The 15,312-nt window shown below is 38.7% G+C and overlaps 1 protein-coding gene across 2 annotated transcripts in view; it reads right to left on the bottom strand.

Annotated features, from left to right (window-relative positions):
* The window catches only part of kmt2ba (lysine (K)-specific methyltransferase 2Ba), a 32,663-nt gene that overhangs the window by 1,922 nt on the left and 15,429 nt on the right, over positions 1 to 15,312 (bottom strand). Inside the window, exons 12-36 of one of the 2 annotated variants that reach the window (XM_048203327.1) lie at positions 14,851 to 14,964; positions 14,545 to 14,691; positions 14,267 to 14,359; positions 14,038 to 14,155; positions 12,613 to 12,726; positions 12,340 to 12,527; positions 12,118 to 12,216; positions 11,778 to 11,888; positions 11,019 to 11,095; positions 10,454 to 10,554; positions 10,285 to 10,367; positions 10,071 to 10,205; positions 9,531 to 9,689; positions 9,311 to 9,428; positions 9,140 to 9,218; positions 7,900 to 8,060; positions 7,589 to 7,744; positions 3,793 to 6,244; positions 3,327 to 3,446; positions 3,137 to 3,246; positions 2,909 to 3,037; positions 2,554 to 2,806; positions 2,329 to 2,436; positions 1,308 to 1,391; positions 51 to 180 (exon numbers count right to left, since the gene is read on the bottom strand). In XM_048203327.1, the coding sequence (XP_048059284.1) occupies positions 51 to 180; positions 1,308 to 1,391; positions 2,329 to 2,436; positions 2,554 to 2,806; positions 2,909 to 3,037; positions 3,137 to 3,246; positions 3,327 to 3,446; positions 3,793 to 6,244; positions 7,589 to 7,744; positions 7,900 to 8,060; positions 9,140 to 9,218; positions 9,311 to 9,428; positions 9,531 to 9,689; positions 10,071 to 10,205; positions 10,285 to 10,367; positions 10,454 to 10,554; positions 11,019 to 11,095; positions 11,778 to 11,888; positions 12,118 to 12,216; positions 12,340 to 12,527; positions 12,613 to 12,726; positions 14,038 to 14,155; positions 14,267 to 14,359; positions 14,545 to 14,691; positions 14,851 to 14,964 (5,439 nt within the window). The remainder of the gene's footprint in view (positions 1 to 50; positions 181 to 1,307; positions 1,392 to 2,328; positions 2,437 to 2,553; positions 2,807 to 2,908; positions 3,038 to 3,136; positions 3,247 to 3,326; positions 3,447 to 3,792; positions 6,245 to 7,588; positions 7,745 to 7,899; positions 8,061 to 9,139; positions 9,219 to 9,310; positions 9,429 to 9,530; positions 9,690 to 10,070; positions 10,206 to 10,284; positions 10,368 to 10,453; positions 10,555 to 11,018; positions 11,096 to 11,777; positions 11,889 to 12,117; positions 12,217 to 12,339; positions 12,528 to 12,612; positions 12,727 to 14,037; positions 14,156 to 14,266; positions 14,360 to 14,544; positions 14,692 to 14,850; positions 14,965 to 15,312) is intronic. The other variant, XM_048203328.1, reaches the window with a different exon arrangement.

Below are 15,312 nucleotides of genomic sequence, written 5' to 3'. Positions count from 1 at the left end.
ATAAATGGATTTTAAGAAAAGTGCATGCTACTGGGAGAAATCAGATTTACCTTGCTGTCATAGTATTTCTCCCTTTTGTCTGTGAGAACTGAGCGAATGACATTGCCAGCATACTCGATCACCATCTCCCCAGCCTCGATGTTCCTCTTGCAGAAAAGACCTCGACCATGTATAGCAGATCTTTCATGGAAACAAAGAAAATGATTACTTTTTATATAGTGTTAATTTCGTTTAACACGAAATCTATGACAAAAAACATTCATCAACAACCTTTGTTTTATTTAATGTCACCAACATCATTAAACATGCAATATCGTTGATGAAAAAAAATGACTAAAATGAAGAAAAAACAAAAACCTTTGTTAAATCTCAATTTTTGTCAAAAAAAAAAGAGGCTGCAAAATTTTATGTTTACAGTTGCCAGATGTCAAGATTTTAAATCCCCCAATCAGAGTTTTCTACTTAAAAGGATACATTTTCTACCCATTGTTTTATTTAATCTTCTCAATCTGGCAACCAAGCACACATGCTCTTTCTACACTGAGAATAAATTGCTGATGATCTAATAACACAAACAAAAGAGAAAGCTGGAGTTTATCGATCTTCATTGAGACATTCTGCTTAAATGAATGTGTCATTCAGCCAGTCTGGGTTCTTTCACGAGCCGCTTAAGTTGTTTGCTCCTACTAAATCTGTGTAATCAAACCTTTTTAGTAATGAACTGTAATAAATCTCGACAATATTGTTTGCAATTGTGGATGCGGAATAAATGCACTTACACAACCTCTGTGTGAAGTCTTTTTTGCTGCCGTTTTAATAGAAAAACTTTAATGCCATTTGGAATTACTATTAGGAATTTCAACGTTTTAATTTTAGAGAGAAGTTTATGGTTTTGCCAGTTTTCATAATGTAGAGACAGTGTTCTTTTATATGATAAATAGCCTATAAATAAATTAGGAAACAAGATGAGATAAAATAAACCAACATTTTCTTGATTTGTGCTTCTAGGTGAAAGTGCAATAATTATGATGAAATGTAAATTTCTCAAGTGACAACAATGGTTGTGATTATAATTTTTAACAAAATAACTAAAATGCCAAGACATTCAGTCGACTAAAACTTGACAAAACAAAAACAGGACAAGGTTGACTAAATATGATAAAAACTAAAAAGACTAAATTAAAAAATAGCTGACAAAATTAACATTATTGTTCTTTAAAGACCAAATCTCTTTTATTGGCATGGGATTGGTTATTAGAGATTTTACACAGCTAGTTTTTGTGCTGCATCACTCAGGAAGGAATTACCTGTAAACTCCCACAGCCTCTTTGGAGGTTTTCTCCAAGTGTCTGAACCTCATAGCCACTGGCAACTCCGTACTTGTCGCTCGTCTACAGGAAAGTTAAAATAAAAGAATGAATATATATATATATATATATATACACTCATGAGATATATACATGCATATATACACCCATACATATACACTACCCGTTCAAAATGTTTCAGTCGGTACGATTATTTAATATTTCTGAAAGAAGTCTCGCACTCACAAAGGCATTTATTTGCTCAAAAATACAGGAAAAACAGTAATATTGAAATATTATTGAAATTTAAATTGTAATTTATTCCTGTGATGGCAAAGATGAATTTTCAGCATCATTACTCCAGTCTTCAGAGTCCTTCAGAAATCATTCTAATATGCTGAAAAAAATATTTATTATTTTTAATGATGAAAACAGTTTTTGCTGATTAATGTTTTATTGGAAACCATGATATACTACCACTCAAAAGTTGTGTATGTAAGATTTTTTTTATTATTGACATTTTTAATCATTTAAATGAATACTTTTATTCAGCAAGGATGAGAAGAATTGCTGGAAGGTGAAGTAAAGAGATATAAAGAGATTTTGTATAATGTTACAAAAGATTTCTATTTCAAATAAATGCTATTCTTTTGAACTTTTAATTAAGAATCCTGAAAAAAAAAATTATACTAATTGAGCATCAAATCAGCATATTAGGATGATTTCTGAAGGATCATGAGACACTGAGGCGGGAGTAATGGCTGCTGAAAATTCAACCATCAAATGAATATTACATTTCCAAATATATTCAAATAGAAAATAGTTATTTTAGATTGCAATAATGTTTCAGAATATTACTGTTTTTACTGTATTTTTGATCAAATGAATGCAGGCTTCATAAGCAAGAGACTTTTCAAAAACAAAAAAAAAATCTTACCGACCCCAAACTTTTGAATGGAGGTGTATTATAGTCACATGATACTGCTCACATATTTTATTCACATGTTGCTGAGCATCTAACCTGCTGGATTTGAGCATAACATCATCCTCTTCATCATCACATGGCCTAGACTCAGGAAGCTGCCGATGTTGTGACGCCAGAAAATTGAACATATCAAAGGTAGATTTTCTAGAGAGTAAAGGAAAGGCAATTTTTGATTTCCAACCTTGAAAATGAACAAATGAAGTAACTCAGTCACATGTGACAAAGGCTACTTGAGTTCAGATAGACTTTACTGATACTTACCGCACATAGACCTCTGCGCGGGCACAGCCACTGGGGTTGATTGGCAGCACCTCTTCTGGCACTTCATGTTGGTGGAAACGGAAGTGGTGTTTCTGGCAGAGGGAAGCACCTTGCAGCTGCTCCAGCAGGAAGAGCACAGCATCATGGAGGACACCCAGCACCCTGGCACCGCTTACCCTGCTGATGGGCAACTGCTCCAGCCGACAGCGTATCCGTGCCTCCTGGACACCATCCATTACTGCCGTCCACGCCACTGAAGAAACACAGTAGATGTATTATAATGTGCCAAAATTATTATCAGAATAAACCCAATTGGTTTTTTCATGGTATTAGAACAATATTTCTCGAAACTGACCATCCATGTTGTCGGCTTCTACGCTAAAACCATCCTCACTGGTGATTTGGAAACGCAGGTGGGGCTGATACTGACTGGCACATTTATCCTGCTTGCCAGGTGATGGAGAGTCCTCATCTGAACTCCAACCTGAAACAATTACACATGCAAATAAACTTTTCATGAAACTATTCACCGAATTAGTGTGAGCAACTACAACAAATGTGTCTAAGGTAACGCTATATTAACCTGCATATGGGGCCCAGTCAGCGGAATCGCTATGTTTAGAGCTCATACACTGAGATTTACCACCGTCTCGCATGTCATTTTCCTGCGCCGCCAAATTATTTGGACTAGTTCTAAAAAGAAAAAAAGGAAAATATTGTGATTTTGTGAGGTAAAACATGACTAAATGTGATTTTTAAGTCTCAGTACTGACCTCTCTTGTTCGGCAACCTTAGATTCATCATTCTTCGGCTGGTCAAGAGATCCAACATCAGGGTCATCAAAGTCGAGCACATCCTTTACACTAGGGGCCTTTATTCTAACCCGAATTGATCTAAATATTAGAAAAATAACATGATTAGTATTACATGATGAAATTAGAAATAAATTAACAAGAACATCCAGTTGGGATGGTCAATGACATTTTTATCGGTCTTAATGAATTTTTTTTTCTTCATGAAATGCATATGCATTCATATGTTTTGGTTGAAGATCTGATGATATTCAGTGTAATGCATGTATATGCAAAAATACAGAAAATCCTTTTTCTCAGCACTTACTATAACTTTTTATTGCAAAAAATGATAGCGTAATATCTGATGCACTGTTTGCATGCTAAAAAAACAGTAAATCCAACAGTAAAACCATCCTGACCGATTTGACTAAACATTTGTCCATACCTGCTGTGGTCATCCTGGAAACAAGGATCCATTTGATCCAAGAAGTCAGTCCTGCATCTTTTCACACCAATTCGATTAGTTAATGAAGACGCTCTCTTGATCTTGACTTGAGGTCTGGAGTGGGACAAGATGTTGGGTTGAGTCCGAAGACGAATCCCAGTTGATGATTCCTTCGACTCAGGAGAGAGGCGTTTATCAAGGTGGAGCTGAGAGGGGTTCACGCCAGTGGGACTTGCCATTTCGCGGTGACTTGCCATTGCTTTGTCAATTATCGCCTGGGCCATTTCCTTCTGCCCACTTTCAGAAATCAAGTCAGCTCTTTCTATTGGTGGACTGATACTGTGTAATTGGCTTCCAGGATAACTCTGAGGAATCCTCCTGATAAGAACCTGGGTTGACGGTGTTGCTCCATTGCTACTGCTGTAAGATATGATACGCGTTGGAGTTGTTTTACCTAGACTAGCCTGAACCTGCGGCACTGGTATCACCGTGACCTTAGGGACAGGTCGCTGGAGAACGTTACTACTGTGGATTATCTTTGCAATCTGGCTGATTTGGGTATACGAGGGGGAATTAGCACTAGGCATTTGGTAGGTATTAGTCTGCGGGTTTTTCACTAGAATCTGTCCAGCACGGTTGACCAGAAGAACCTGAGGTGTAGTGGGTGTACCGGGCAAACACTGGAGCAGAGACTGCTCCGTCACTTGTTTTGGAGTGGCAATGCGTATGGCAATCGTACGACCTTTTGTGGCTTCCTTCGGCAGAGCTCCGAAACCATTTAATACAACCGGGGCATGAGTAAGCAGAGTTCCTTGCGGCGCAACAGAAATAGTGGGAGAAGACGAGACAACACTTACGGGCATGGAGAGTGGCAGAGAGGTGGCAGGAGGTATTGCCATCTGAAGAGTTTTTGGTTTGGAACCAGGTTGTATGGTCACATAACGTCTTTTTGTGGGCGTAGCTGCTGCAACAACACGAATTGTTCTAGTACCACTCACTGGCATGGCTGCTGCCGAATTCTCAATAGGTGACAAACCTCTCTTTAAAACAGATTCATCCTTGTTTATTGGTGAGGAATCACTTGCCCCCTCAGGACCAGCAGCGTTTTCTGTCAAGTCCAAAACTCTGCCGTCAACAGCGGATATAAAATTCCCACTGGTGTGGTCCAAGAACACTTCTTGCGAGCCCTCTGTTGATTCATTTTCCATCAAGACTACTTCTTGGCTTGTCACAAGATCACCGCCTTTGTAAAGGATGGGGGTTGTTGCTTTCAGTCCTTCTGTGAAGGATGCTTCTTCTTGGTTGTATATGTCAGTGCTACAGTCAACAAGCAATTTTCCGCTCTCTTGTAAAGTACCTATTTCCTGTTCTTCACAAACCTGGTCGATGTTTTGAGTCTCTGGCTGAGCATTCTGATCAACAGAATCTGCTGTACATGGATTTGCAATTGATGTTTGTGTGCAAACTAGCTGCCCGTCGTCAAGGGTTCTGCCCTTGTTTGGACCAGTGTGTTTTAATGGCTCAGTATCCTGACTACAAAAACTACTCCCTACTTCCTGAGTATCATCATCTGCGTTGGCTTCACCTGTATCGCTCTCCGAGTCATTGTCAGCTCCATCCAGCTGTGAGATGGACCCTGAGTTAGAAAGGACAGCAAGACCTGCCTGTGTAGTGTCTTTGGCAGGCTCACGGACCACAACTGTGCGAGAGAAATTTAGATAATGGTCAGCAACTTCATCATCTGTTTCCATCTGCATCTCTGAAGTCACAGAGGATGACAGGTCATTCCTGCCAGTGATGTATTTGCAGGCTCCTTCTTCTACATCTGCCTCACTACCTTGAGGGTCACAATCCAGAGCCACATTTTCATTGAGCAAAGACTCATCAAATTCAAGCTTTGCATTCAACACTGAGGCCACCGCCACATCTGTGTCCGGATCAAAGTGCGCAGAGAGCAGATCTTGATCTGACCTGTCAGATGTGGTGGGAATTCTGTGGCTTGGGGCACCTGCAGCCTCCTCTGGCTCTGACAAGGCAAAGAACTCCTGAACCCCCTCGTCAGTTTTATGCGTTGTGGTTTTGAAAGGCTGTTGAAGTCTTGAGGAGTGGCGGACAGATGAAGGTACGGTCGAAGAGGGACTTCGGAGAGCTGCTTGTGGCGGAGAGGGTCCTGAGGTGTTGCTAGAGGAAGACAATGAAGGAGGCCTCCCTCTTCGTCGAGGTGAAGTGGTGCTCATGAGGTTCTCGGTTGCACCAAGTGGTGAGACAGGGGGGCTGAATGAAAGCGACCTAGGGTGAATCGTGCCCCCTGATCGCAGAGCCATCGGGCCCGAAAGTACCACAGGGGGAGGAGAGGCATTTCGGCTACGTGTGGAAAGTCTCCTCGTTGCACGTCGTGTCTCGTCAAGGTCACTGATGGTCAAAATGTGATGGGATGTGGAAACAGCATTTCCTGAGATGTTAAACAACAAAAGTCAGAAAATCACTCATTGTTCTTTAATAGATTTAGTTGGATTAATGTGTATTTAATTTATACAGGGAAGACTATGCAGTGTGATTTTATATTTGATTACTCTGTTGATAAACTTTTTAATTATTATTATTTTTCACAGGATTGCTATATTTGTTCTAGCTCTAAGCTGTTCCTAATCAGAAGAGAGGGAATGGAATATGCTGCACATGTTGCTTGCCAATAAATGAAGAGTTCATTTGCAAAAACCGATAAACGCCACTTTTAAAAAAAATGAACTAAGTGCTGAGCATTATTCTCCATATATAGCACGTCATGTACCCTAAATCCGTTTTGTCAGAAAAGCCGGTATTGTCCACTGTCAGGCATCGCAAGATCACGTTTTACAGCAGAGGCCGACAAGCGCCCTTGTTGTTTGTGTACAGAAACCGATAAGTCCGTTTTAGCGAATCAGCGCACAGTATTCAGGTCAGGTGACAAGGCTTCTAGTCACTTCAAAACGACGCGCTAGCTGAGGGAAGTTTTGTCAAAGCTGACTAAAAGTGATCGAGGATTTATAATTTTGACTCCTGTAAGTCCTTGAACACCATACATTACTTACATGCTTAAACCTTGGTTGTTCTTTTGCGTGTGTGTGTGCGCACGTGTGTGTGTGCGCGTGAGTGTACTTGTGTGCTGATTTGTTAGTGTGTGTGTGTGTGTGCACAGTGAGTGGATGGCTGTGTGTGTGTGTGTGTGTGTGTGTGTGTGTGTGTGTGTGTGTGTGTGTGTGTGTGTGTGTGTGTGTGTATGTGTGTGTGCGCGCGTTTGTGTGCACACGTGTGTTTGAGTGTGTTTTAAATGCAATTACAAAGCAATTACTTGGGTTTTGTTTAACTCTGAAACATGAAATGTGGAGTTATCTGCTTTTGCCAAAAATGACTGTTGGAGTTGTCTGCTTTTGCTAAGAAACAAACTTTTAATATATATAAAAAACATACTTTCAATGAACTATAATTTTTTTAATTTACCTGTATTTTTTAGAGCTATTATTACTTAATCAAAACAACCCAACTGCAGTTTGATTGATATTACTTGGAATGCACAATAAAAAAAACTTGTGAGAATTCATAAAAATGGAGTTAACTGTTTTTGCAAATGAACTCTTCAAATCATTGTCAATTCATGATACTTTCTCATCTCCTAATTTTTAAACTTATATACCCCATTGGATTCACATGCATTTGTTATGGGTTTGGAATGACATGAGGGTGAGTGTATGACAACAGAAATTGATTTATTTATTTAATAAATGAACAGAACTTCAAACTGATGGAAGAATATTACCTGGGGAAGGTAATGGTCTGGACATTCCTCCTGCTGGTCTCCTGCTGTGTAGATACCCAGGAGTCTTACCTGCGACCCCTGAGTCTTGTTTGGTCTTGGAGGGTGTGACGGGAGGAAGCTCAGGTGAAAATGACTCGCTGTCTGTGCCATCCTCATCTATAGGTCAGAAATACGATTTTGAACCATTAACACAAAGAACAAAGATTTCACACCATGCTGGCACAAATCAAACTGTACAGGCTCTAAATTAAATGCTTAAATATTAAAAAAATAATACGCATGTAGATATATATATATACTTCAATACACACCATTGTGAACTTTTGGGCTGTGTACAATTGTGTGATTTTCTCCCTGGTCCACCAGGGAAATAGGCGGTTTGTACCGTGTTGAAGGTCGCACTTCTGTCACTTTACAAGTGTACCGGCATCGCCTGCGAGGATCAACAGTGCTCCAATACCATCTAGAACATCTGAAACCACATCAAATTATGAGTACAGATTTCAATGGGAAAAGATCAGCAAGCTGGAACAACCATTGAGGGTGAATGTACAATCTAAAGCTCATTCTAGTTTATTGTTAAAGGGTTAGTTCACCCAAAAATGAAAATTCTGTCATTTATTACTCACCTTCATGCCGTTCCACACCCGTAAGACCTTCGTTAATCTTCGGAACACAGATTAAAATATTTTAGTTGAAATCCGATGGCTCAGTGAGGCCTCCATAGGGAGCAATGGACACTTCCTCTCTCAAGATCCATAAAGGTACTAAAAACATATTTAAATCAGTTCATGTGAGTACAGTGGTTCAATATTAATATTATAAAGCGACGAGAATATTTGTGGTGTGGCAAAAAAACAAAATAACGACTTATTTAGTGATGGCCGATTTCAAAACACTGCTTCATGAAGCATCGGAGCATAAATTAATCAGTGTGTCGAATCATGATTCAGATCGCGTGTCAAACTGCCAACGGCTGATATCATGTGACTTTGGCGCTCCGAACAGCAGATTCGATACACTGATTCACTGTGCTCCGATGCTTCCTGAAGCAGTGTTTTGAAATCGGCCATCACTAAATAAGTCCTTTTTTTTTTTTTTTTGGCGCTCCAAAAATATTCTCGTCGCTTTATAATATTAATATTGAACCACTGTACTCACATGAACCGATTTAAATATGTTTTTAGTACCTTTATGGATCTTGAAAGAGGAAGTGTCCATTGCTCCCTATGGAGGTCTCACTGAGCCATCGGATTTCAACTAAAATATCTTAATTTGTGTTCTGAAGATTAACGAAGGTCTTACGGGTGTGGAACGGCATGAGGGTGAGTAATAAATGACAGAATTTTCATTTTTTGGTGAACTAACCCTTTAACAATCAAAGTTGCGCTAAACCTTGCTTTTGGAGAAAAAAAAAAGATGTCCTTTATTATTTTTGGACAATAATTGTATTATAAAAGGAATTATGTGACTAATGCTTTGATAACTGATAATCACTGGTATTAAATGAAAAGAATGATCAAATAAAAGTTGAGTGATTTTATTACTTACTGGTAACCAACTGGATACAATTTTCCAGAATCTGCAGACAGCTCCGTCAGAACACCAAGTTTTTGAATGTGTAAAGAGCCTGCATGGGTACAGCATAAAAAAAATGTTGAATTCTCCTTTATTTTTATACACCAACAGAAAAAAAACAAAAAACAATATCCGTTTACTCACCAATCATCACATTTACAGACTCTGGCTCCAAGCCTGTTAGAAACTTCCTACGCAGACTGATTCCATCAAAATCTACGTAGACCCTTCTGAGAACTTCAAACCCATTGCCTTGTTCAATCTACAAAAAGAAAACCTTGTTACATTCTTCTCACTTCAATTATACAGTAACTGTGAAACATTAAATATCAGTTTTGCTACGCATCCACTTAAACATACAAACCTTGTTATCTATGAGGTCACGGTGTTTGTAACAGTAGACTCTCTTATCACACTGGAAGACACAGTTGCTGGCACGAGCACACATGAAGTGGTAGTTACTCTGACATGAGGTAAGACAGCAGCCCACAGTCGCCCCTGTTTGGCCACAACGTTCACAGCGCTGGAAAAAAAAAAGGTACGTTTAACTATTTTTAAAGTATAAAACAGTATTAAAGTAATAAAGCAATAAAGTAAATAAAAAATAAAAAAAACAGTATAGAGACTGGACTCACAAAGAACAATATGTAGCAAAAAACAGAATAAAATATAGTATTATGTAATAAATAACTAGGCATATGAACTACAAAAGTTTATAATGAATTTCCATTCCTTACTGAAAAATGTTACTATACATTACCGTCTTTTAAAGATTTTTAAAAAAAAATGTTTTATGGCTATGGAAACCCTGAACCCTGGGCTTAAAATTTTATTTTGTAATTTATTTCGAAATTTTTATTCGGTTTCTATCTAATGACACTATTCTTTATAAGATGATAATTACCATGAAGCGCCCTCTGGCAACGGCACTGTGGACATGCATCAAAGCTCCTTTGACGTCCTCCACTTCCGCCGACCACATGCAGCAGTTTACATGAGCCCATTCATTCTGTCCAATATACAGCAGCCTACCAGCATCCTACACATACAAATAAAAATCAGTTGAGCCCAACATAATACTCAACTCTGAACACAGAACTGCTCGAGGTTTCACCTACATTCGGTTTGGCATCTCCAAGTTGCTGGCAGAGGGAGCACTGTCTTTCATCTACGAAAGACTGAGAGTTCACATTCTGCAGATCTGCGGTTTATGGACACAAATTAACAAAACAAGATACAAACAAGGAGAGAGCATGAGCCATAACGATAAAAACACAACGTGTTTACCTTGAGATTTTGAGTGCGATTTTTCTGGGTCCTGCTGTTTGAGCCATTGTGCATAACTGTGTTCATCGCTGGGGGGAATTACAGCCTCTGAGAGCATACCACTAAGAAACAAAAAGGGCAAAATGGACCTCAACTTAAAGACATCACAACCAGATGGCACAGTGGTTCTCAACCAGGAGGCCTCAACAAACTTCCAAAGGGGCCTCAAGATGACTTCATTACTTAAAATAAGACAAAACAAGCATGAAAATAGGCTAAAACAACTAAAAATCAAGGCATTTCTTATTTTGTTATATTTATTACGAATATACATCTTGCTAGTTATGCAAAGCTGTGAACATTTTTTTTAGTAGATATTGTGAGGGGGGTCTTCAAATATTGTTGTAACAGAACAACTGTCATTTAAACTCTGATAGTGGTAAACACATATTTGTTGGTTTTTGCAATCTGAAGGATGACTCAAAGTTATTTTCTATGGTAATCGACAGTCTACACAGCACAATTTGTGCTTTACCCGGAATACTTTATTGATTTAAAAAGAAAAGAAGAAAAATTAGGTTCATACCTTGGAAATTCTTTCATATGAGAGTTCCATGTTTTGGGGTCCTGACTGTTGAACCAGCTAAATACTTGTTCTACTAGCTGCAAAGACAGAACAATGACAAAATATGCATTAAAATGAACTGCAGTCTGCAAATATCACTGCCAAAATAGGCATTGCTTTAATATGTCCATTAAAGGTGCTAAAGAGGATCTTTCCATTGACTGAGAAACCAAACACTGTTAGTGAGTTTTTGAAATGAGCGCATGCGTAAGAACAACCCCCCTCCTTCACAGCTCAATTCGAGGGAACGCCTCCCAAAACTCATGCACGAGTATTGGAACACGACGTGTTAGTGGATTCATTATGTCGGACTCACCGCAGGTAACTCATAATCTGCAGTTGTTACTTCTGTCTCCTGACAAAAACATTGCATGCGGCGCCTGTGGAGTGTGGAAAGTTACTGGAGCGCGCAGCCGCGCGTCTCTCACAAGGAACGTCACGGCAGTGATTGACAAGCCAGAGGGCCAATAGTTTTCACGATGATCGCGTAAACGATTGGCTGATGTTTTTAAGGCCCTACCTCGTGCACAGATGATGTATATTAATATTATTCCTTTCAGTGCACCTAATAAATAGTCTTTTATCAGTTAGTAAAGACAGTTTCAAGTAATATTGCAAAAATGTATAAAACAAAACATCCTCTTTAGCACCTTTAACAGCTGATGTGAGCACCAGCAGCTATTGAAGGCCTACAGAAAAACAAATTAAAAAAAACATTACCTTTATATAATACAACTTGGCATGGTATGTGGGCCTTTGCGCCACTGGAAGATATTCTTCTTTTCTCAGCCTTTCCACCATCACAATCACCACATCCTCATGAAATGCTTTCTGAAACGACAGAGTAAACAACGTTTAGTTACCGATTTATACCCATTTAACGGATAACAAATCTCTAAACTGTGATTTCCAACTTAAATATATTGATAGACTGACTAATTCAATAGTTCTCCTGTAAATGCATAGGAAAGAATTAAGTTGAATGTAAACTATACATACTATTGGAGAATTAAGGATATAGAAATTTAGAAAGTTCTTTCACATGTATAAAAGATCTCACCAGTGTAGTGTACAGGTCATTCTCCAGCTTCTTCTCAACAAGATGTAAACAACAGCCTGACCGTTCCTTTACAACCTCGAAATCTGGACAGGCCTCACACTGTTCAGATACACACATAAAACACATTCGATTCAAAGACACTACAGAAAGGTGAACCAATAAATCATTCAAACTATTTCTTAAAGGGGACATATTCTAAGTACAGATTGCTGAAAACCTCACCTGTGCACACATGAGGAGGTGACAGATGGTCGGATGGTTCCTCAATCCATCCATGATCTTCTCTAGACCGTTCCTCAAAACTACCTGCACGACGTCTTGCCATCCGCTGCGGAATTTCTTACTGCAGGGAGCACAGGAAAACACCAGGCTCTTCCCCCGCAGACGACAGAGGATCTCATACAGATCATCTGAAGATGAAAAAGACAGGAAGGAAATACAGGACAGGGCACAATGTGTGGGATCAGCAAGGCACTGAAAATGGACACTTCCTACCTGTGAGCCCCTCACATTTGGGATGAACCCAGTGGGCACATCGGGCACACTGCATCATGCTGCTGTCAAACTCATGTTCCTCGAAGCACTTCAGACACACAGTGCAGAAGTTCCCTGAGAAAACACACAAAACAATGCAAAATTCTTAGACATAATCATGCAAAACAAACATTTAAAGGTGCCCTAGATTCAAAATTTGAATTTACCTTGGCATAGCTGAATAACAAGAGTTCAGTACATGGAAAAGACATACACTGAGTTTCAAACTCCATTGCTTTCTCTTTCTTATGTAAATCTCATTTGTTTAAAATACTTCCGGAAAACACGCGGATCTCAACATAACACCGACTGTTACATAACAGTCGGGGTGTACGCCCCAATATTTGCATATGCCAGCCCATGTTTCCAACATTATGAAAGGCATTAGACAAGGGCAGCCAGTAACGTCTGGATCTGCACAGGTGAATCAACAGACTAGGTAAGCAAGAACAACAGCGAAAAATGGCAGATGGAGCAATAATAACTGACATGATCCATGACATCATGATATTTTTAGTGATATTTTTAAATTGTCTTTCTAAATGTTTCGTTAGCATGTTGCTAATGTACTGTTAAATGTGGTTAAAGTTACCATCGTTTATTACTGTATTCACGGAGACAAGAGCCGTCGCTATTTTCATTTTTAAACACTTGCAGTCTGTATAATTCATAAACACAACTTCATTCTTTATAAATCTCTCCAACAGTGTAGCATTAGCCGTTAGCCACGGAGCACTGTCAAACTCAGAGAATCAAATATAAACATCAAAATAAATACTTTACTCACATAATTCGAAGCATGCATACAGCATGCATGACGAACATCTTGTAAAGATCCATTTGAGGGTTATATTAGCTGTGTGAACTTTGTAAATGCACTGTAATATAGTCGACAGCTCATGTGGCAGGGAGTTAAAGGGGGGCGCGAATTAAAGGGGCGGCGTGCTGAAAAAATCAGTGCATAGTTAATGATGCCCCAAAATAGGCAGTTAAAAAAATTAATTAAAAAAAATCTATGGGGTATTTTGAGCTGAAACTTCACAGACACATTCAGGAGACACCTTAGACTTATATTACATCTTGTGAAAAAGCATTCTTGGGCACCTTTAATATAAACATAATTTGCAGGAGTAATAATAATGTTTTTGTTGTTATTGTTATAGATATTATTCATAAATTAACTGAATTAATATAATTAAATGAAAATAAGCAATAATTATGTTATCAATATATTTAAAAATAATTGAAAAGGAGCAGAAACTTTAATCTTTTGCTAAAAGGATGGCTTATATACAGGAATAAAGAGATTAGATCAAACATTCATTCCTATATAGTCTGAATCTGCAGAATGAACTAGAATCTGACATGACATTTGCATTGTCAAACCTTTGCTATGGAGTTTGTTACAGTCAGGGCAGAGCTCCAGCTCACGGTTCCAGGACATGTCGGAGGACTTCCCAGGAGTCACACCGCAGCTCTTACACCTGATACACAGCATACAAATCTGCAAAGAAACAAAGCACACTTTATTGATGGACTAGGTGAATCATTCAAACTAGGTGAAAACTAAAATGATGATTTTAGGACATCACCCTATGGCAGAGAGATAACTCACCCACGAGGTGTTCATTTTTACAGGTTTGGGATATGTGGGTCCTAAACAGGATGGATGGTAGCAGTACATGCAACTCTTGCACTGCAAAACTGGCTAAAAATGAGGAAGAACAGAACATCGCTGCTGTCAAAAATAAGTACTTGCATAGCTCCTTCAATGTATGTTTACAATATTTTTCTCTTCTACAATGTGAAAACTGTACGCCTGATTAAACAGAAAAGTAATGACACACCTCCATAACTATTCTATATTAGTACTAAAATAGAAGCGTAACGCACCTTTGCTTGCTTGCTCTTGCGGCCACAAACATGGCAGAACTTGCAGCGTCTGCAGCACCAGTTCTCCTTGTTCTCCTCCTTGGGGCAGTCGTCTGGCGACAGGCAGAAACGGTGAAAAGGCTCACAGCACATCTGACAGTAGATCATCTAGAAAAAAGATCAAAGTCAAAGTCAAAATTAGATAAGGACCAACATTTATTCTTCTGCAAATAATGAAATTTGACCCCAGTACTTGTGAGTTACGACAGAAGGAATATGGATGATTATTCTGTGGTATTGAGTGATGCATTGACAGCTGGATCTTACATCATGTTGGCCTTTGCTGGCACAGAGCAGACACACAGACTGAGGCATGATGGGAACTGAAGTGAGAATACTCAACCCTCCCATCAACCACACATTCTGGATGTGACAGTCTTCCTGCATAAATTAACATTAAGACGTTGTTAACATAACATTAAAGAGGCAGCAAAATAAAAACATGCGAGAGTCACTTTTGGGAATTATAACCGGGCTTAAAAAAGGACCTAACAGCTTTATAACATTTTTTTCTTCTTTGGAAAATATTAAATAAATGAAGTGGGGAAAAAAAGGGGTGTCAAATTTCTGGCTTAAATATCACCCCAAAACTAGACATTTTACGTTATTAATAATTTACATAATTTACAAATATTTTACATTTTGAATAAGAATTACAATTAGGATTTTTTTCCCCATTCATACAAGAAAACATACTATTGTTTTATTTATTTTTATATAAATTTTAGT

This window comes from Megalobrama amblycephala, linkage group LG9 (genome assembly GCF_018812025.1).
Source record: "Megalobrama amblycephala isolate DHTTF-2021 linkage group LG9, ASM1881202v1, whole genome shotgun sequence".
NCBI classification, from domain to species: domain Eukaryota; kingdom Metazoa; phylum Chordata; class Actinopteri; order Cypriniformes; family Xenocyprididae; genus Megalobrama; species Megalobrama amblycephala.
Note: the sequence above shows the minus strand (reverse complement) of the source record. Positions and strands in the feature narration are given on the sequence as shown.